The sequence below is a fragment of the Anas acuta genome, chromosome 5 (genome assembly GCF_963932015.1).
Source record: "Anas acuta chromosome 5, bAnaAcu1.1, whole genome shotgun sequence".
NCBI classification, from domain to species: domain Eukaryota; kingdom Metazoa; phylum Chordata; class Aves; order Anseriformes; family Anatidae; genus Anas; species Anas acuta.
Window position 1 is genome coordinate 47,768,810 of NC_088983.1, and position 20,208 is coordinate 47,789,017.

A 20,208-nucleotide genomic window follows, 5' to 3' on the forward strand; every position below is an offset into this window, starting at 1 on the left:
AACCATCCTAGCAGAGTACAAGAATCCAGAAAACTTGTGAGCTGTTGAAGGAAAATCCTGCGTTTTGAAAGGAAATATTCAAAAGCTGTTTTTGAGATGTTTATGAATCACCAGAAATTTTTGTACCTGCTTCCCATTTTGATCTACATAAGCAACGAACTTCCTAAAACCTCTCAAATTCAATTTTCACCTGTGGTCAGCATGAAGCTGCTGCGCTTTGAATTCCGGGGGGGACAGCTCACCTCTGAAAGAAAATGACTGCATCTGGTACCTCTAGGATTCCAACCCTGACAAAAATAGTATTGATCCATTAATTGCAGGCGGATTCTGTTTGACAGTCTTGAGAATGATCTACAAAAATTCTCAAATGACATATTAACTCTATTAACTCCTGAGTGGTGCAATTAAAGGGATTTATTAAGATTAGGTGGAGAAGGTAGCATTAAAGCCAGAGAAGTGGCCTGGACGTCACACCTACTCTGACAAGTGGCAACAGCTGATCGGTGATGTTCTACCTCAGCTTAGTCATGGTGAATGACGCCATGAGTGTACAAAGACTTACTTCTACCCATTCTCATCCAACCCTCTCCTCTTGTCAACCAGCCTAGCCCATACTTACTGGCTCCAGTGTCACTTTGGTTTTGCTGTCCCTTCCTGCTTTGCTGGACTTCCCACCCTGACTTATGCTGACGGTGTTTTGAGGAGTAGCAGTGGGAAAGCACCAGACCCAGCATCGCCCGTGTGCTCTTAACACACCGGTGTGTGCTGAGGGCTGTCAGAGATGCACTTTGTGTACAATAACAAGTGACGTGACTTTGTTTCTCTTAATTATCTGCCTGGACATAGACAAGCTATCTATATTTACAGATGTATTGCTGGAAAGGATGCTGTGTTCAGTCTGACCAGGAAACAATCACTGCCGCATTATTTTATTTATATGGATTTGAAGCACAACATAAAAATGTCCATATTCTTTCATGTATTCATTTATGTTCAAAACTATGTACATGAACATAAGCCAGTTCTCAAAGATCAACCAAAATTCACAACAACAAAATTGACAGCCATACCTAATTAACAAGGTAAGCACTCATCTACTGTGTGTGATGTTCTGTCTTGCTAAGATCTGCAAACCCTGCCCAGGATAAATACATGTGAAAAATACTCTTTTTAAAAGTTTTCCTATATATGTTTCTCTCAGTACCTGTACTGCAGAAACACAGAAGCTGGAGGCTGAAGAAGTGAGCACAACCATTTCTTTAACCAGCTCATCATCTTTGATTTTTTTCATGCAGGTCCTTGGATATCTGTGTTATGGAAAATACTGGTGAATCTCTGAATTTGCATTTGACTCACAGCCCTAGGCTGGACCCTGAGCATGTTGTTCTCCTGTTTCCAGGGAATCTTCAGAGGGCCTGGCTGAATTCATGATTCATGTGTTTAAAACACAAGTTCCTTGGAAATAGAATGAGGATATTAAAATAGATAACGTAACCAATTAAAACAACAACAGTAGCAAAAGCCTAGCAAACACCTGTGACCAGCAGTTGTAACTGAGTATATGTAAGTGCATAATTTAAATGTACAATTCAGTGATAGTCCTATGTGTAATTTCAGTGCTGATGAAAGGACCTTCTAAGATCTGTATGCTAGCTGGGAAATAATTGCTAGGCATAGACCAGTGAGACTTGTGCTAAGTAGTCAGATTCTGAAAAAGCAGCCATGTGACATCGAGGTGCTCAAGCGAGTCCAGAGAAGGGCGACGAAGCTGGTGAGGGGCCTGGAGAACAAGTCCTACGAGGAGCAGCTGAGGGAGCTGGGCTTGTTCAGCCTGGAGAAGAGGAGGCTCATGGGCAACCTTATTGCTCTCTACAGGTACCTTAAAGGAGGCTGTAGTGAGGTGGGGGTTGGCCTGTTCTCCCACGTGCCTGGTGACAGGACGAAGGGGAATGGGCTAAAGTTGCGCCAGGGGAGTTTTAGGTTAGATGTTAGGAAGAGCTTCTTTACTGAAAGGGTTGTGAGGCATTGGAACAGGCTGCCCAGGGAGGTGGTGGAGTCACCATCCCTGGAAGTCTTTAAAAGACGTTTAGATGTAGAGCTTAGGGATATGGTTTAGTGGGGACTGTTAGTGTTAGGTCAGAGGTTGGACTCGATGATCTTGAGGTCTTTTCCAACCTAGAAACTCTGTGATTCTGTGATAATGTTATCCAAATGTTGTATATGACCTGGTACTGTTATAATGGCTTTTAACTCATTCACGCAAGTCCTAACCTACTACTTTTTGTGAAGTATTGCTGTAAAATAATGGTCTTAAATTACCAGTTGCCACAGCATAAAACACTCTTGTGATGGGATCAGGTACACAGCAATGGCTGCAGCTGGGGCAGAGCTAACGGAGGCCCCAGCATCCTCCCAGCTGTGGCACCTGGGCTGGCTGCAGGAAGGGGAAGTTGGTCTGGGCTCCTGGCTGCCTGGGAGGTGAGTGCTGGGGGGCACAGATACCAGGACTATAGGGGCAATCGCTGTTCCTCCAGGGAGTAAGTGCCTCATGGAGTTGTGAGAGGAGCCCTGGGAGGGCAGGTGGCTGTGAGGAGGGGCTGGAAGCAGCAGCAGGTCCTTCTGGAAGCATTATCAGATCTCTGAGCTCTCATTGTTATAACATAATGACATAATGTCAAAAATGTGCCTTGTAGTGGGCCATCAGCCTATGCAGGGTACTACTTCTACTGCTTCTCTGCCCTGTAGATGTCTTGAATAACACAGGAGCTATGGTCTTCTAGTGTCCAAGCTACTTAAAGAGTGTTAGTTCGAATCATTGTTAAGTGTCTCATTGTATCTCAAAAGAAAAAAAAATACTTTGCTGCTTCCTCTACAGATGGTACAACTGTGGCAGGCTCACAGAAGTTGGAGTGGATCACAAATACTAAATGCATGTCAAGGGAGATGCTGGCTCCTATAAATGTAGAGTGACCTGTCGAGTCACAGGTAAATATGTCACCCTTCTTCCTCTGTATGATTCAAATGGCAGTTAAGCTATGAGACTCACTTCTAGGAAGCAATTTTCTACCTTTTTTTTTTAAACTTCGTTGCTTAAGACCAAAGATATTGAGGCAGGTCATAGCATGCAACTGCAGATTGCACAAAAACATTTTAGGCTGATTCTTTTGCTTTGGACTGTACACCACAAAAAGGAAAACAAGAAAGATCCATGAAAATTCTTCTTAATCTTCCTATATCAGTTACTTCAAGCTTCAGTTCAAGAAGGTAATCAATAGCTGCTGTTAACTGTTAGCCACAGAGATCAAAGAGAAGGGAATGTACATTTTCACGTCTATTGCAAATGGCTATGGATCGATGGACTTGTGCTACAGAGAAAGGGATGGAGATGAGAAACTGATGCAAGGATCATTATATGTACAGCACTAGATTCCCCGGAAGCTTAAAAAAGATGATGGAGATCTCATAAAAATGAACCAGGAAAACTCAGATCAGGAGTAGCTTGAGTCCATTTGAATCTCTCTTGGGATAGAGATGGACTGAACCCAAAGACAAAGGGTTAAAGAAAATGGAGTGGGCTCTGCTTCACTTCCCCACCCCTTCGGGCAGTGCAGCTGGGATAGTGCCACAGCTGTCATAATTTCCTTCCATCAGTAGCAAGGGGAGAATTTGAGACCAACTGTGACTCACATGGTCTGAATCAAATCTTTTCCCTTGCTGTTTCTGTGAACACGGTTTACAGCATCTTCTAATTTAATTTCAAAGTCCTGGCCAGGATCTTGGGTGGTGTTGCCTCCAACTGTAAATTGCAGAGGGAAGCAGTGGGAGGTTCCTCAAACTTTTGTAAAATGACACTTGGAAACTCCAGCAGCATTAATGGGAAAACCCTGCGTGTATCCATAATGGCTAAGAGCAACTAGTGAAAGCATTTCATGGGGAAATGGCAAAGGGAGTAGTTCTCACATGCAGAAGCAGGGTGTTTTGTCTAGAAGTTTTTTCTGCTCTTGTGCAGAAGAACTTAATTTTTCATTTTGCTCATATTGTCTAAAATTGCAGGAATCGGTCATCCCAAATGTATATTCTTGACTTAGGGAATGTGTGGGGACCCTGAATGTGCTTCTGCTGTTGGCATAGGCAAAAAGCTATGATGTAGTGGATGACTTCTGCTACAGACATATTGTTTAATTCAGTCCTTAAACTGCATTCAGATTTGACCATACATTTGGCATACTAGATGTTACCACTTACAAACTGTAATACTGTTCTCACTCACCTTTGGCAAAATGTTAAAACAAAAAGCCGGGAGTATTGAATATAACGTTTAATATAAACATGTACAGAAGCACTAGGAAGATTGAGGCATTGATAAAATAATGGTTTAGCAGTATTTGCTTAATTCCAACACAACTATGTCTGACTTAAACGAGATCATAACAAATTATTTGTGTTTTAGGTACATGAGCTCTATATAAAGGCAAAGCGTTACATAGACAAGAGACTTGCCATACTCTGTCAGATCCGAGGTCCATCCAGCCCAGGACCCAGTGTCTGTCAATGGTAAGTAGCACGGAAAGGAGATAAGAAACAGAACATCCTTCCCCACAAATGCCTTTCCAACAACCAGGGGCTTAAGAGCTTACACAGCTGAAAATTATATCCAGACTGCTTTGTACAGTAGACACCACTGAACCTATTTTTCATGAATGTTTCACATCCTTCAGAAAAGGAAAAAAAAAAAAAAAAGCTATGCTTCTGGCCACACTTGTACTGCATGAAAATCTCACAATGCTTGGCATCCATAGTTTTGCTGTATTTAATGTTATTGAATAATTTATGTAATAACACTATGCACTCAATATGTTAGATGGAAAAAATACTACCTCCTGATTGTCTTAACCTTGCCACCTGCTAATTTCTCTGGGTATGCCTTAGCTTTTATAGTATGACTCATCGTTCCCCCTTTTCCGCCTTGCCTGTGATTTTAGGGCTCTCCAGAACCTCATTCTCTACCACACCCACAGCACGTCCATTAACGTGTTTTTTTCTCTTGTACGTGTGGATGACGGGCAGGGATCATGCTGTGTAGGGTGCAAAAGGCAAGGGGCAAGGGTACGCTGGTGCAGGAGCTTTTTCCACCATCATGTGATTGTGCTCGCGCCGTTTCAGGCGGCTGCCAGGGATGTGGGCTCTTATCTCCGGGTGCTCCAGCCGAAAGGAGAGCTGGAGCATTTCCCTGCCTTCACTGCGCGCCCTGCAAAGGTGTAAGAGTACACAAAAATAGTTTGGAGGCAGAGAGGGGCTGGTGGGCTGCCATTTGGGCCGGCAGGGCTGGTGTTACGCACAAGCATTTCTCCAGTGAACAAGCACCCGGAGCCTTTGCTTGTCTCCGGATCACAGGAGGTGAGAACTGAATTATTATTGTTATGAAGGTACACAGTACATTCTGCAGGAGCAAACTATAAATATTTCCAGCAAATGCACTTACTATAGGTGTGGGTGCCAAGTAGCACTGTCTCCTTCCTAATTGTTAAGAAAGAATTTTTGTTTTACTGCATAGACAAGTAGATCCTCCGTCTCTTTGCCATCCTTCTCACAAGTATGTGTTGAGATGGCACAATGGGTTTATCACACGCTAAGGAAGAAAACTGTAGCTGGAGCCTCTGTCTCCTATCAGCCCAGCAGCCTATTTTAGCTCATGGGGCTCTTGAGAAGACAAATCGTGTTTCCTCTGCTCTCGCACACGGTCTGAGTGGTCCCACTGCTTGATTGTCACCTCCAGTGAAGGAGTGGTCCAACTGATGTCAGTCCAATGCCGACACCCCTGCGCTGCACAGGGAGGAGCCCAGGGATTCGTGGCAGGTCCATGACACAGTGTGTGGACATCTGGAGGAATGGACATTGGGCAGCCTCCATCCAAGGAGGCTTCCCCTTTCTCCTTGCAGCGTGTCCAGCCATGGGCTTCTCCAAAGCATTCAAAGGACCTGCTTGAGCTTCTCCATGGGAGTGGGAAGGAAAATTCTCTTGCCTGGTAGTACAGCTGGCTGTGGTGCAGCCTCTGCAACACATGGAAGTTGTCCCTTTCCATGCAAATCTGTGCCAGACCAGCCCAGGACCTTCTAAACTAAGGGCTGGCAATCACTGTGTTTTGATTTTCAGGATGCTTTTTAGACAGTAAATGATCATTAACACATAAACACCTGGAGTGAGGCAGTAGTGTTAGGTCTACTGCTTTTTTTTTTTTTTTCCTCCATGCATGTGGCTGAAGTATAAATTTAATTTCTGAAATGCTCCTTAAACCCTGTTACTAAATGAGGTCATTGATCAGCTGGTCTGCCTTTGGCTGGGCTTGCAGTGGAGAGTGGTGGGAAGAAAAGGCCACTTTCTGATGAGGATGCGGGCTCCATGACCAAAGCCTGCTGTGCCGGCCCTGAGGTGTGTGTCCAGGCTGGGTTCCTAGCCCAGCTGTAGCCAGTGGCTGCTGACAGAGCCTGGGATCATTGGGAGATAGGATGGTGGAATCCAGTATTGTTTCCAGCTTTCTTTGTGTTTCACGTTCATAAGACAAATATATATGTTGGGCTTGTGCCCACATTTGGTTCTGCTGCAAATCTCCATCCAAAATAAATTAATTGTAAGCAAAGGAAAAAGAGCACTCTCTCAAATGCCTTTGATCTCCAGTTAAGCAAGCCAGTAAGTGAGGCTTCATACAACACGATTCACTCATCTGCTCTTCTGCTAATAATAAAATGAGTAAAGCGCATTTTAAAAATAGTCTAAATCCATACTTTCTCAAAAAAGCACAAAAGTTAAGAAGGAGTAAAAAGATGTGAAATCTAGACTAAAAGCATCCTGGCTTGGCTTCAGAGCCTCTGGGGATTATAGCCCATGAAGAAGAAATCTATACATGTAAATTCCCTTGTTTATGTGTTTATCTCAGCGTGTTTTCTACCTGTCATGTCAAATCTCCAACATTCCCAGGAAAGATTATTTCACAACTTGAAAAATGCAGTCCCATGGAGATACTGGAGCTGCAACCTGCTACGTTTTGGGTAACAAAGGAGAGTAGAGAGTGGATCGAGGACTGCAGCCTGAGCAGGAGCTGTGTCCAGTCCCGGTTGTGCCTTGTGCAGCCCCCCAGGGGCTCCTTTCTCAGGAAGGCAAGAAGAGATTGCTCGGCCCCACAGGCCAGCACAGCTCTTTTGTAGCCTGGGTCAGAGAACCATCAGCAAGATGTGGCTCAGCCATGTCCCTTCTGGGGCTGCCTCAGCGAGCGGGAGCACAGCGCTGGTAGATGCCAAGGGGTTTGTGCCCTGGGAGATGAAGAAGTCTGGGATCTGGGATTTTTCCTGGTCTTGTGCAAATCCCGTGGCTATCCAGCCAGAGGTGTAAAAAGTGAGTGGCAGCTATTCTACACCCCGCACTTAAAAATAAATAAGTAAATAAATAAATGAAGAGTAGGAAGATGGTATTTTGTGAGGTCCCAAGTTTGCTGGTGTGTACTGTGATATTCCCAACGCCCCTTGCACGCTGGGTCTGGGGAGGGGAGGCAGCTGGATGCTGCCAGCAGGTGCTGTCCCCCCGAGAAAGGCGTCCCGTGCGGCTGTATGAGCACGGACAGACGGAGGTGAATGGCACCACACGTGGGGCAGTGGGAAGGGGCGCGGGAGCGAGCTGGGGAGAGACCCAGCTGTGCCTTGGGCGGGGGGAGACCTGTCAGCGCGGCAGCCCCAAATGACGGCATCTCTTTGGCAGGACACCGAGCCATACTTTTTCTCCCCCCCTTTTTTTTTCCTAACAGCAAAGCGCACGAGCTTTTACCACGGTAAGAAAGGGGCCGGGGTGGGTGTACCCAGCTCCGCTTCAGGCAGCGCAGGGGCGCGGGGCTCAGCCCCGGGGACTCCCCCAGCGCCGCGCCCGGGGCGCGCTGACCTTTGGCGGCCGCGCTGCCCCCGCCCGGCCGCAGCAGCAGCAGCAGCAGGAGCAGGAGCAGCAGGAGCACGACCGGCACCGGCAGCACCGCCAGCAGCTGCCGCCGTCGCTCCGGCGCCCGGTGCCCAAGGTCAGGGCGGCAGCGGCGGCCGCTCCGCAGGTAGGCGCGGAGCCCTGCGCGGGCGGAGCGGGGAGGCAGCAGAGCGGCGGCGGCGGTGTGAGGCGGGGTGCCGGAGGGCTGGAGGCCGGCCGGAGGGCTGGAGGGCCGGCTGGAGGGCCGGCCGGCTCCCTCCCCGCCGCTCCCACCCCGCGGAGGGCCGCGCCGCGCTCCCGCCGCCCGTATTTAAAGGCGGCCGGGGGGCGCTGCGCCCTGCGGTGCCGCTCGGCGGGGGAGCGAGCCCTGCCCGCAAAAAAAGAGAGGGAGGGGGGAGGAAAGGGGGGAAAAAAAAAATAGAGGGAGGAGGAGGAGGAAGAAGAGGAGGGAGCCTGGGAAGTTGAGTTTGGTACCAAGCGGCAGCTGGGCTGCGGGGCTCGGCGGGCGATGGATAAGGATGAGATCCACCTGCGCAGGCTGCCGGCCGCCGCGCCCTGGGGACCACGTAAGTCCGCGGCGGGGACGGGGTGTAGGGAACCCGGGGGGCCGTGGGGAACGGGACGCCCCGCTGCCCATCTCTCGACAGCCTTTCGGAGGGGAGCGGGGGTTACAAATCCCGGAGTAACCTCAGCCAAGTAGCAGGGAAGTAAGATAGCTGTCTCCCCGCCCCGACCCCCGAAAGCGTAGAACAGCATAAAGTCCCCTTTACCTACATTCATGTAGCAATTAAAAGCTCATCTGGCCCCGGGATGCCAGTCTAATTATGAAAAACTGCTGGGATGCGAAGTAGATGAGATAAATCCTCGATTTGATGATTGCTCTTAATTCACACTGTGCCGTGGAAGACCGGCAAAGAAAGGTCTTAACCAACTGAAACGGGTCTGTCTCAGGTTGTCAGTAATGTTTTTACAGAACTGGCTAAATCGTGTATCTCTATCATTAACTAATGTGTGCAGCAAAATAAATTATATATATTGGAAAGGGAAAATACATTCCTTGGCTGAGAAGTTACAGAATGTTTAGAGCCAAAGAGCAGATCGTTTAAATGGTAGGGGGTGGGAATTTCCTTGGCTTCCCTCTAGAAATAAATCACAGCTCGGTGTCTGCGTGCATGCATGTGCACCCACATATGCATTTATATAAAATCTTCACGCACACGGACTGTGTATATAAAATCTTCACGTGCATTGGAACACAGATTTTTACAAGCGCTATTTACTGAACACATTTTTCTACTAGTTTAGAGACTATAAAACTAGAACTGAGATGCTAACCAGGAACATGCTGTAACACACTTGATTATCCAGCTGAATTGTATACAAATGAAGTAAATTTAGCATGGCACCATTTATAAATTCCATGCTTTACAATCAAAATTCCAAATCTAACTATTTGCAGCTAAGAATAGCACGGGGAGCCCTTTTCTTTACTCCCTCTTTTTTGGATTCCCATGAAAACCGTTATCCTAGAGTCTACTCATTAAATGGCCAAATATTTAACTGGACTTCAGCCCACTTCTAAAAGAAATGCTGTACACTCATCAAACCATAGGGTAGCCAGAGTGCTCAGAATGAAAAGAGAACTATTTCTTTAATGTCTGACATGAAACAGCTGGGTTTTGTATCTCTGTACCGGGGACGGGGCTTCTGACTGCCACTGCCTGTCCCATGTTAACTTATTAGTTAAATTAAGGAATTTGAACTCTTCAAAGCTGACCATAGGGTAGATTCTGAAATTGAGAGCCGGGAAAGCCCAAGGTGCTGAGGTGTTATCGCAGTACATTAAGGGAGGTATCAGCAAGAGGGCTGAAAGATAGAAATGGCACTAGAAAGCTCTACCATTACTCATGGGGCAGGTGGCAATTTATCATGAGGCAATCACGGCGATAGGACAGGAGTCCTGAGAAGTTGTTGGAGTGACGTTTTATCTGCGAGAAACTTTACAGAATGCTTTGCAGTGAAATTCTCTATTTAATTTACTGAATCACCTATTAGCAGCACAAACACTGTGTACCAGCTTCATTAGTAAGTTCAAGGAGCAGTTTTGTTCTCGGAAGCGTGTATTTGTTTTTCTGTTGATAACGTATCCAAAAAAGCTTGTTTGTAAAAGCCATTTATAAGATGAAACTCCTGTCTAATTACATAATGGATCCATGCATTGCAGTACAATCAATTAGTCCCAACTAGTTCTTGGGCAAATTTTGCATGTATTGCTGGAGAGGCATGTGGACACCCATCCTTGATGTTTTTACATGGTCTTTATACTCAGAAAGCCCTGCTGCAGACAGCTGAGGAAACCTGATGGAATGAGGAGCTGGGGAAAAGCTGGAGTCAGTGGGAGGGTGACAGAAGAGAGGAAGGTGGAGGGGAGTCCGTAGCCCCCTTTCTCCAGATAAATACTTGGAGTTAGCTGCAGCCAAAACACTGTTTTGCATTTCGCTAGCAATAATTGGCCACAGTAACCTTGGTACATTATTTTTGGCTCTATTGGTGGCATGAAAGGGCAGGTGTGCTTGGCTACATCCCTGCCCTATAGACCCAGACATCACTGTTGATGTCTCCCAGCTTATTTGATGCTAGTTCCTTCCTCACATCCTGTGTCAGGGAGTATGTGTGATGATGAAGGGGACAGGGTCAAAATTGGGGTGGGCTGGGGAAAGGTACTGACATGCTGGCTGCTGGAAGGGCCACGGACATAGCCTGGGACATAGCAGGGAGGGTGCGGAGGCGCTGGGACTGGTGCTCACGACGCAGTGTGGCATCAGCAGGCACATCTTCGCTCCCTGCATTTCAGCAGTTAAAAATTTCCCGAGTGAACACTTGATCCCTTTGAAAAACAATGGGATTTTTGATGTAGTCATGCGATTGTCCCAAAAAGTGAAGCATTTTCCTCTTTTTTTCTTCGTGAGACATCGCCTCTGAGCAGGGACTTCCAGCACAGCTCCATAGCTTCTCCTATGCATCGCCCAGCTTCCCGTGGTAGCACTGCAGCTATTTCCATTACCAGTGAAAATGATGAAGCATATTAAGCTAATAATTAATCAGAGATGACAAGGGACTAATAACCGTATTGATTTAATTAGGACTTCTTTTCCAGCTCTGTAACTCGCAGTCACGCACATCATTAACTTAATATTTTAATTTGTACTAATAACTTATTAATTTCTGTGGATGAGTGCAGGCGCTGGGGAGGTCACACTTGTGTGGTTGGGATGTGCAACGTGGTGCCAAAGTAGGGTGCCAAAACAGAAGGCAGGAGGGTGACCCTGGGAAGTAACAGTGTTTATTGGCATTGAGGAGGGAAAAATATCCCTTTTGACTTTAATTGTACCCTTTGGCTTTTGGTGATTTTGAGAAAAGGAAATGCTTGGGGACGTGCTGTGGTTGGAAAATCCGGTTTGCTTTAAATTAGCATCACTTTGGGGAGAGGGAAGAGCAGTGGGGACTGGCGGACAGGACAGATTTCAGGACTTTACTGTGTGAAAAGCTGAGGGCTGCTGAACTTTTTCATCTCTGCCCCCTGTTTTAGTGTTAGTGGGGATGCGCAGCACCCACTGGGGTACACTTGGCATCTTTCACAGTTGGGTCCCCAGCAAGCCACCCGCTGGCCCCCGCCTGGTCCAGGAGGCAGCACTAAATAGCCGGCTTTCCCCGCTGCCACACAGGGAGGGCTCCAGAGAGCCTTTGCAAGGGGCTCAGCACCCTGCTCCTGGTACTGAGGCTCCTGTCCATCCGTTCACCATGCTGTCAAAGGGCTGAGCCCTACGTGCTGGCTCCGTGTGCTGCAGTGGGGTGAGGAGATCTGGGCAGGCACTGAGAGGCTTCAGAGAAGGGGCTGCTCAAAGCACCCAGCCCCATCCTTCGGCATGGCACTGGGAGTCTGGAGCACTTCACTTCACGTAGTTCGGTCACTGTACAGGTGAACCATCTGCCCGGTGAGCTCTGTGAACAGAAGCCACCACTTCTTTTCTTATTTCTTGGGATCACTGTCAAGGATTCTGATAAAGTACCTCTGCATACACCACAGTGTTTTAGTACATGAGCCCAGTTAGGGGTGAAATAGTTCTGCTTGCTTTCAGAGGTCACAGAGCAACTCCTCTGGGAACGGAGGGTGCTGGTAAGGGATTATTTGCCTTCCCAACCTCACCCACATTAGCTGCGAGGCTTCACATTACAGCAGGGCTCACAGCTCCCTCGCAGGTAGAGTCGACCCCCAGGAGTGGCAGCACAAGTGAGCAGCTTTGGGGACCGGGCAGCCTGCGTGCCGTGGTGGGACCCCTCACACCGCTAGGCTCAGCGGTGCAAAGTCACCCCATGCCAGCTGCTGGATCGAAGTCACGGAGCGGGGTGATGTCAGTGGTGGTGTGCAGCTTTTTTACAGTACTTTGAAGAGCAAAAAGGCAGCGGTGCCTTGGTTGTCACCAAGAGGTAATTTATGGCCCACGCAGGCCTGTTAGAGACCGCTGACCTGCCCTGCAGGCGCAGGAAGCAAATCTGCCCGCGCTGAGCTGCATTAGTCACAGCCCCCAGCCTGCATGCTGCCAAGGGAAGCAGATTTGTATTTATTTGGCTTAGCCTTTGGTTTCCTATCCCTCGCCCCTTTACTTCTGAGAGCAGTGCCGCATCCCGGTGGGAGGCAAGCCCGTCCCCGTGCCCCCTCGCCTTCCTCCAGCCGCTATCCGAGGACAGCTGAGCTCTATCTCCGATGGCATCCCTGCTCCTTGCTCACCCCATGTCCTGCTCTGCCACGCCAACTTGCTTTGCTGCCTGTGGTGGCTTGTCCTCAAAGCTGCGCTGCCCCCCCCTGCTGCCCCATGTGCCGCTGTTTTACCTCTTCTTCCAGCTCCCCCAGTTCCTCTCTCGGAGCCTTCTCCTGGCAGTCCGTTCTTCCAGACACTACAAAAACTATTTCCAGACTTGACCCGATGAAAAGATAGCAGTACCGCTAGATCCCATGCCATCTCCTTGCAGTATCTTTGCCTGCTTGTCTTATCTGCATACCTGATTTGTTCTTGGCAGCTCTGCGTCTGTGCTAGAGCCTGTTTGTGCGTTTTTTCTCCTATGAGAGGAATATTAATAATATACTTAATCACTGAATTTGTCCTCTCCGACTGCAGTCCAGAAGACGTAACCTCTTTTTTGGTGAACTGGCATGCACCTATGACTTTTTATTCATGATTGTAAGTGTTCTGAGGGAGTTTAAAAATATGAAATCTGTTATGAGAAGGTTAAGTACTTTACAGGCATTAACTGCTCTTTTTACATTTTATAAACTATTTAACTTATATCTTGGCATCAGTGGTTACAAGTTCTTGTAACAAGTTATGCTTCTGGTTCCTGGTCCTGCTGTCTCACCTCACCTGCTATTTGTATCCTGCTTAGGGGGAAACTTGATGGGTATACAGAGGAGAAAGAACTTTGTTTTCTAAACACATTGCAAATATTTGTTGCCTCTTGTACATCTTCATTGACGTCAGCTGATGTCCTGCTTGCAGAACAAACTTGGAATATGCAGTAGGCATCCGTGTGTTGATAAGGAAGGTTCACCATGGAAAACTGTCCAGGGAGAGAAAAACATGTTTTACAACACTCAGTTATTAAAAAAAAAAAAAAAAAAAAAAAAAAAAAGGGCAATTGAATTATGTTTCCAGTGCACATTCAGGATGCATTTTGAAAAAGTAAATAGGGAAAGTGAGCAGTTACTGACTTCAGCAACATCCTGGAGGTGAAAGTCATGAACATTGAGTCTTCTGAGCTCACTTGAGAATTCTTCTTTTGAAACATGATGCTGTGGGAGTTCGGTGGTTGCTCTAAAGAAGAGTAACAGGAGCCAAGGTGGAAGTTCTGGGGTGAAGGAAGCATCACTCAAAATTTTAGCTTTTTACTCTTTGGTGTAAAAAAAAGTGGCAGAAAGGGGTCCAGTGCAGTGTTAACAATCAAAGAAAAAAACCTGTGCTGTTATTTATGTCTGCTCATTTGTAGTATAGCATCTTGGCTGGCGATGTACCGCAAGATATGTCAATGAGTGTGCTTTGCGATTCTTCCCGGATTTTGGCAGGCAGGGATTCAAAATATGGTATGACTTTATGCTTCTGGTATGATTGCCCAGAAGAAATCTACTGCAGACTGCAAAAGATGGAAGCTTTTATGCAAATACCATTAAATTCATCTTGCTGTTTTGCCGCACTATTGTCTTGAAAAGGTTTTCTACTGATGTATGCATGCTATTTTGGCAACCCAGCAATAGGAGGATAAAGAAGGGTTGTGTGGGCGTACTGCATTTGCTGCTAGGTTTTTTGGAGTCAAGCATCCAGCTCCACATTAAAGCATATATTTGTTTTTGTGTAGTATTGGCATGGTTTACTTCTATGGAGAAACTGGCCCAAGGCTCAAGACCTATTCCCTTGTGTTTAATGCTGTTGATGGATGGCATGGGTATAGTAGTATGGGATGTACCAGAGGGTACCATGGTGTATCCAATGGGAATTAGCAGCTGTGGAGCCACTGGAAGGACAAGATGAACCAGACCATGTCTGAGCAGCCGTACTGTGTGTGGTGGAGGCGCCCATTCCCCAGGCTCGCTAGTGGAAACTACTACATGATTGTCTGTATCCTGTGTTCTCTGGCACTGGCACTGAGCCTGGTCTAAAGAAGGAAAATGTCTTTCTGTGTGTAGTCTGAACACTGGTATGTGGTCAGCAAACCTCATCCAGATGCTTGTATCTTGCTGCATACTTTTGAATGTTCTTTTTTTTGATGAATGGCAAGAACAGGTTTCTAAAAATAAATTAATGGTTTTCCCTTTTTACTTCCTGTGACTTAATATACTTTATTTATCTATATAGCTACTAGTCATCGTCATTCTTCAGCTCACAGGAGTATAAACAGAGATGAGCCTGCGACACAAATGAGGACATGGGGCTGGGTTTCCCAGGTTCCCAGCCAGGTGCAGGAGCTGCAGCTGCAGCCCGGGGACGGAGCGGGCTGGCTCCAGGCTGATGCCGCGGGGCTCTCACAGGAAGCCGGCAGCAGGGAGGTGAGACACTGCCTGAAGCAATAAAACCTGAGTGAAACTCCAGTTTATTCCCCCAGCACTGCCCCTGCTGTCGATCAGGCCGGCATCCAAACCAATGGTTACTTGTCACTTAATCAGCTTGAGCAACATACTTTACATTTAGTCTCCCAGGGCATGTATTCAATTCATCATGCTGCTGATACCGTGCCCCAAACAAATCATACATTTTCATCAAACAGATCTGAAAATCAATTAATGTTATTGGGGTTTTCGGGAAATTATCTTCTTTCTGTGGTGATTGCCTGCTAAAACTGAAGGCCGATCTGTGCTATAGTAACATAACACAGTAATTTTGTTTACTTGTGAGAAATTGCAGTATCTCACTACATATATACATGAACACTACTGTATATAAAACATGCTGAGCATCATCTTCCTTCCCAGAATGTAGTTTGGTTGTGCCTCTTTTTGTTGCAAAGCAGCACATCTGTACGTTAAATATGTGTTAAATGTTAAAGACACCTTGTGAGGTATACAGGACAACTTCAATCTGTGCTGTCTTGAAATTGTGTGAATACACGTACTGCAGTGTGTAGGTATGGCTAGTAGGACTGACTTGGTGTCCTGTGCAAGAAGTGCACTTGCTAGCAGGCAGAATAATGCAGGGTGAATATCAAAATATTCCACTTCTGTTCTCTTTTATCAGAATGACTGGTTGTACAGAGAATGTGAATCTAGTAATTGTTAATTTTCATTTCAAATGATTAAATACATTTAGTTTAGCTCTACTCAAAGTCCATGCAGCATATTGGGATGCAACATTTGACCTTCTATGTAGTAGAAAAGAACATTTACCCTCCTTCACTCCCCTGCTCTTCCCTTCCCCTCCCCCCCCCATGTATCTTTTCTGATCTTGCCAATACACGCGTTTTTGTGTGTTTTGTATGTCTGTATTGCTTCTTATGGGTAGTTTTGCTTCCTTCCCTTCTCTTCTCAGTAACCGTGCTTATCTAGCTTCACCCACTGCTGCCCTTGGAGTCGCTGTGGGACTGCTTGCTGAACATGAAAGCTTCTCTGGGAACTGTTATGTGGGATATTGCAAAAGCTTTCTGTGCATCTATCTTAACTGTTAATTAAAAGGACACAAAGCTTCAGAAAACAGCAAGCTTCCCCCTGGATCCATGTTTGCAGTTCCTCTGAGTTAAACCAAAGTGTTTCATAAGAAGACGGGAGTTCTGAGCAGCCTGGTCTATTGGAAGGTGTCCCTGGCCATGGCAGGGGGGTTGGAGCTGGCTCACCTTTTGGGTCTCGTCCAGCCCAAACCATTCTGTGATGCTGTCAGTACTGAGTCCAGAGTACACTGCTGCAAGGTCACAAGTTTCTAGGGATATGGGGATCAGAGCAGGGTTGTGTTTGTCAGCTCCTTGAGTCCACAAGTGAACAGTCTGCCAGGGTTTAGCATTGACACTGGTGGGGGCATGGATTTGAAGTGTTATTTTGAAGTGTTTGAAGTGTATATTTCTCTTTACAATTGCTGTCAATAACCCCTTTGGCAGATAGCTGAGACTGGCTAAAAGGCCAGAGAGAACAGCTTCAGGTACATTATGAGGACATACCTCAACTACAAGGACAACTACCGCAGGCTGGTATTTCAAATTCAGTCACTTTGTAGAAATATTTCATTCCGCGTGCCCCAAGACACAAGAGTACATTTGGGCTCTCAGAATAGGAACAGATCCTGTTTCTGAACAATTGTGAGGGAGGATGTTCAGCATGTCCTCCTTTAGCTCACATGGTAGGGAAGCCAGGCTGAGAGGCAAAGGCTGCACGCAGACACCCTGTCCTAGCACTTTTGTATGTCCTTTAGAAATGCAGAGTATTTCTTTACCCACTGATCTTAAAGGACTCCGTAACCTTCAGTGAGCCTTTGGGAGAGCCCATTGCCTCCTTTCTCATCACTTTCATTTGCTGTGGCAGAACTTTTGTTATATGCCAGGAAAGAGTATGTTGAATTTAGGGGTTTGGCAGGTAGCAAAAAACAAGAATAGTAATTTTAGTTCACTTGAAATGGACTCATATAAGAGAAGTAATGCTTGCCCAGGACACAGCCACATGTGTTGTGTGGGTGGGAGTGGGAGAAATGGAGCTGTGTGGGTCTGCCTGGATCAAACGGGATCAGATTGTCCTGGGTGCTCCTGTGCTAAGAACTGGATTTTAGTCTGTCGGGCCGTGCTTGGTCACTCAGCTGTTTGTTCTGCAGGGGGCTGCTGAATGTCAGCCTAGATAAAATAATTTAATTTTTAAACATAGAGTCTAGAGCTTTCCTTCAAGAATGAATGACTAAGAGTCTAAGGTCATTAGTGGCCAGAGAAACCATGCACACTGGTGGCATTCTTACATGGCCGTAATAGCCTGTCTGTTGTGTGCCGCAGTTACAGTATTATTAATTAAATATGAGCAATTTAAGTTTATCTGGCAATATAACTGAGTAGTTGGATAATAACAAAACCCACGTACTGATTACCAATGGAAGCAGAAACAGATTTCAGTTTAGATTTTAAACATCCTGGTATCATACCAGGGACATAGAAATCAAATCTGAGCCTTTTAAAGCTAATAGTTTCTAAATGGCAGATGAATTAATTTATTTTCTAAACTTTCTCCTTGTAGCATCTTGTTAACAAACTTCCAGTTAAAACAGCAAAACTCGTTTCCAAAACGAAATCTTTGTTGTCTTTATAATAGAAATTAATGAAAGCTTTTCCTTTTCTCTTTCTCTTCAGTATGTTTTCTCAGAATAGTTCATAGGGACTATATCCTGCAATTTGCTGTGCCCTCTGGCCCTCATCCAGTGAAGCACTTAAGCATACAAATAGCCCTGGTTTTGGTGGAAAGCAGGCAACTGAAAGACCCTCCTGCGTGTCCTGATGGCATCCGTGCCCCTGGATTTTTGAGGGAAATCTGCATTGTGCTTGCCACTCTGCATGGTGTTTTCTCCACCAACCAGTAGCAATATTTTATGATACAGTCCTGCCTCTTCATTGAGTCATCTCTCAAAGGGATTTTAATAATTACTTAGCTGAAGAAAGACATGGGAGATCTTCAAAGGTTGAGCACAGTGAAGCACAGGGCCCCTTGCCTCTCAGGGAGCTTCTCATGAGCTCTGCTCTAGGCCTTAGGGGCTTTGCTGTTCATCTTCATTTTGGAAAGGAGGAGGGGTAGTTGTGGAGTGCAGTATCTCACTTGTTATGGCAGTAAATCTTTAAAGTAAAATCCAGTCGAAGCAGTTCTTGGGAGCTTGCAATTGATTCCAGTCCAGCAATTACTCTGTATTGACTGGCTTGAGCACGCACTCTGTCAGCAGCAAGAGTTTTGTACAGACTCACTTGCGGGAAGCTTTCGCATTTTGCAGGTGGAAAATAAATTCAGGGACTATTTCAACCTCTGTGTGAACAACCAATTTATTTTTTTTATTTTTTAAAGAAAAGTCATTTAAGTCTCAGGCACTGTGTGAAGGGTGCGCAGAGGCTGTCATTTAGTAATTGAAGGAGGAAAATAATGATTTCTCATAGCTAGATAATTGTAGAGGAGGGGCCCTCCTCTTGAGTTTGGTATTGCTGTTGGACTAACGTGGGGAGCTAACTTCAGCTTTTAACAGGTTTGATACCGTTGCTCTTCTTACTGCTTTGCACTACATCCTTTTCCCAGCTGCTTTCCTTTTTACTCTTTTTATTTTTAAGATTCCAAAGGGGGAGAAAAGAGGTCACAGAAATGGAGACTGAACTGGGTAAAGAAAGTGTTTCAGATATCCACAGGCAGGAAATTTGAACTCCTCTGGAAGCTGAATGAGTTCTGGAGCAGTCTCGTTATTTTTATATATTTATTTCCCTGTTTGGCTGTTCAGCCTGCTTTTCCCACGTTATCATCAAAGTGGCCCCAGAAGGGACAGTTGTGAAACAGAAACTATCTATGAGTAGAGAAACAAAAACAGAGCTTTTGTTAAGCTACAGATGCCTCGGTTTTAGCAAAAACAAACAACTTTAATTGCTGTAAGTATTTGCAAATGCTGCTGCTCTCCTCTAGAAGTGTTTTAATATGGGGAAAGTGGGGAAAGGCAAGAAGAGATGTCAGGGACTGCTCTGTCTTGTTGAAACTTGGGTTCAGCCAGTGCACTGATGGTGGTTTCTCTCTCTCCCTACTCTCTGCCCTGGCCTGAATGCAGATAGGTTTGTTGCAGTGGAACTAAAAGAAAAAATAGTTTCTTCCCCTGGTTCACATGAACTGCTTTGAACTGGAACAGATGTGGATGTACAGAACTATCTGCTTACAGCAACTGTTCCATTTATAACCACAGATTTTCTATTCAGGTCTCTTTATCATTTTAATTTATTTTGTGTTTCCACATCCTTTTCCACAATAAAATATTCTTAACTAAATGGGTTTTCAGTTCACATCCAAAGCCCTTGCAAGCACTCTTCCTTGTGTGAACTTTCTATGCCAGTGTTATTCTTCCGTGACTTTTTGCTCATAATGTTGGCCTCTGGAGGCCAGGTCAAGTTTGGATTTGTGGTATTTGTAAGATGTGATTGAGATTACTGGTTTGTTACCAGATTAGGATAGAATCTGGAGTCTGATGTAATGGTGGTAAAAATCTCACAAAAGGTGTTTTTTTTTAATATCTAACTTTAACGTGACATTTCCATTAGGTTTCTGCTTTAGGTTTTCTATTAGATTTCTTTTTTTGAGCACAAAAGTGTGCGTGCAACCCAGACCAAAATTGTTTCAGTGAGTACAGATAAGAGATTCAAGTTCAACCACAAAAGTTCAGGCAATGGCATTGTTTTCATTTGGTGTTTCTCATGATCTCCTGCTTTGGAGCAAGTTCCTTCACTGTTCGATCTGATTAAGTGTTCAATAATTAATTCCCCATCCATTCCATCAAGTAAGGAGGGGAGCCCTGCAGTTCCCATTCACTGTGACCCAGGAACATGTCCTGAGATGGAGAAAAACTACGTAGCCACGGGCAAAATCAATAGTGAGATTTGGTTAAAACTAAGCGGTAATGCTTCTCAAGTTCTGCACTCAGTGGAGCAGACCATGTGGCCTTTATTACAAAATTAGGGATTCATTTTTTTAGAGTTACTTCAGCTTCTCTGTTCTCTAATTTTCTATGG

General features: G+C 45.7%; 1 protein-coding gene and 1 long non-coding RNA gene across 7 annotated transcripts in view; both read left to right on the plus strand.

Moving 5' to 3' along the window:
* The first annotated feature begins 2,416 nt into the window (after nucleotides 1-2,416).
* LOC137857722 (uncharacterized) lies at nucleotides 2,417-6,191 on the plus strand. 2 transcript variants are annotated; one of them, XR_011097253.1, is made up of 4 exons: nucleotides 2,417-2,478; nucleotides 2,876-2,985; nucleotides 4,451-4,554; nucleotides 5,777-6,191. It is a non-coding gene; the product is annotated as an uncharacterized lncRNA (long non-coding RNA). The 2 variants fall into 2 exon arrangements; XR_011097252.1 differs by having other exon boundaries at nucleotides 4,451-6,191.
* A 1,741-nt stretch (nucleotides 6,192-7,932) lies between these two features.
* ANO1 (anoctamin 1) overlaps nucleotides 7,933-20,208 on the plus strand; it is a 77,677-nt gene continuing 65,401 nt past the window's right edge. For 4 of the 5 annotated variants that reach the window (XM_068684583.1, XM_068684585.1, XM_068684586.1 and 1 more), the window contains exon 1: nucleotides 7,933-8,086. Coding sequence is in view for 1 of the 5 variants with exons in the window: in XM_068684588.1 (XP_068540689.1) it covers nucleotides 8,468-8,525 (58 nt within the window). In the remaining 4 variants the exon portion in view is untranslated. Of the gene's footprint in view, nucleotides 8,087-8,230; nucleotides 8,526-20,208 lie in introns of those variants that run through there. The other variant, XM_068684588.1, reaches the window with a different exon arrangement.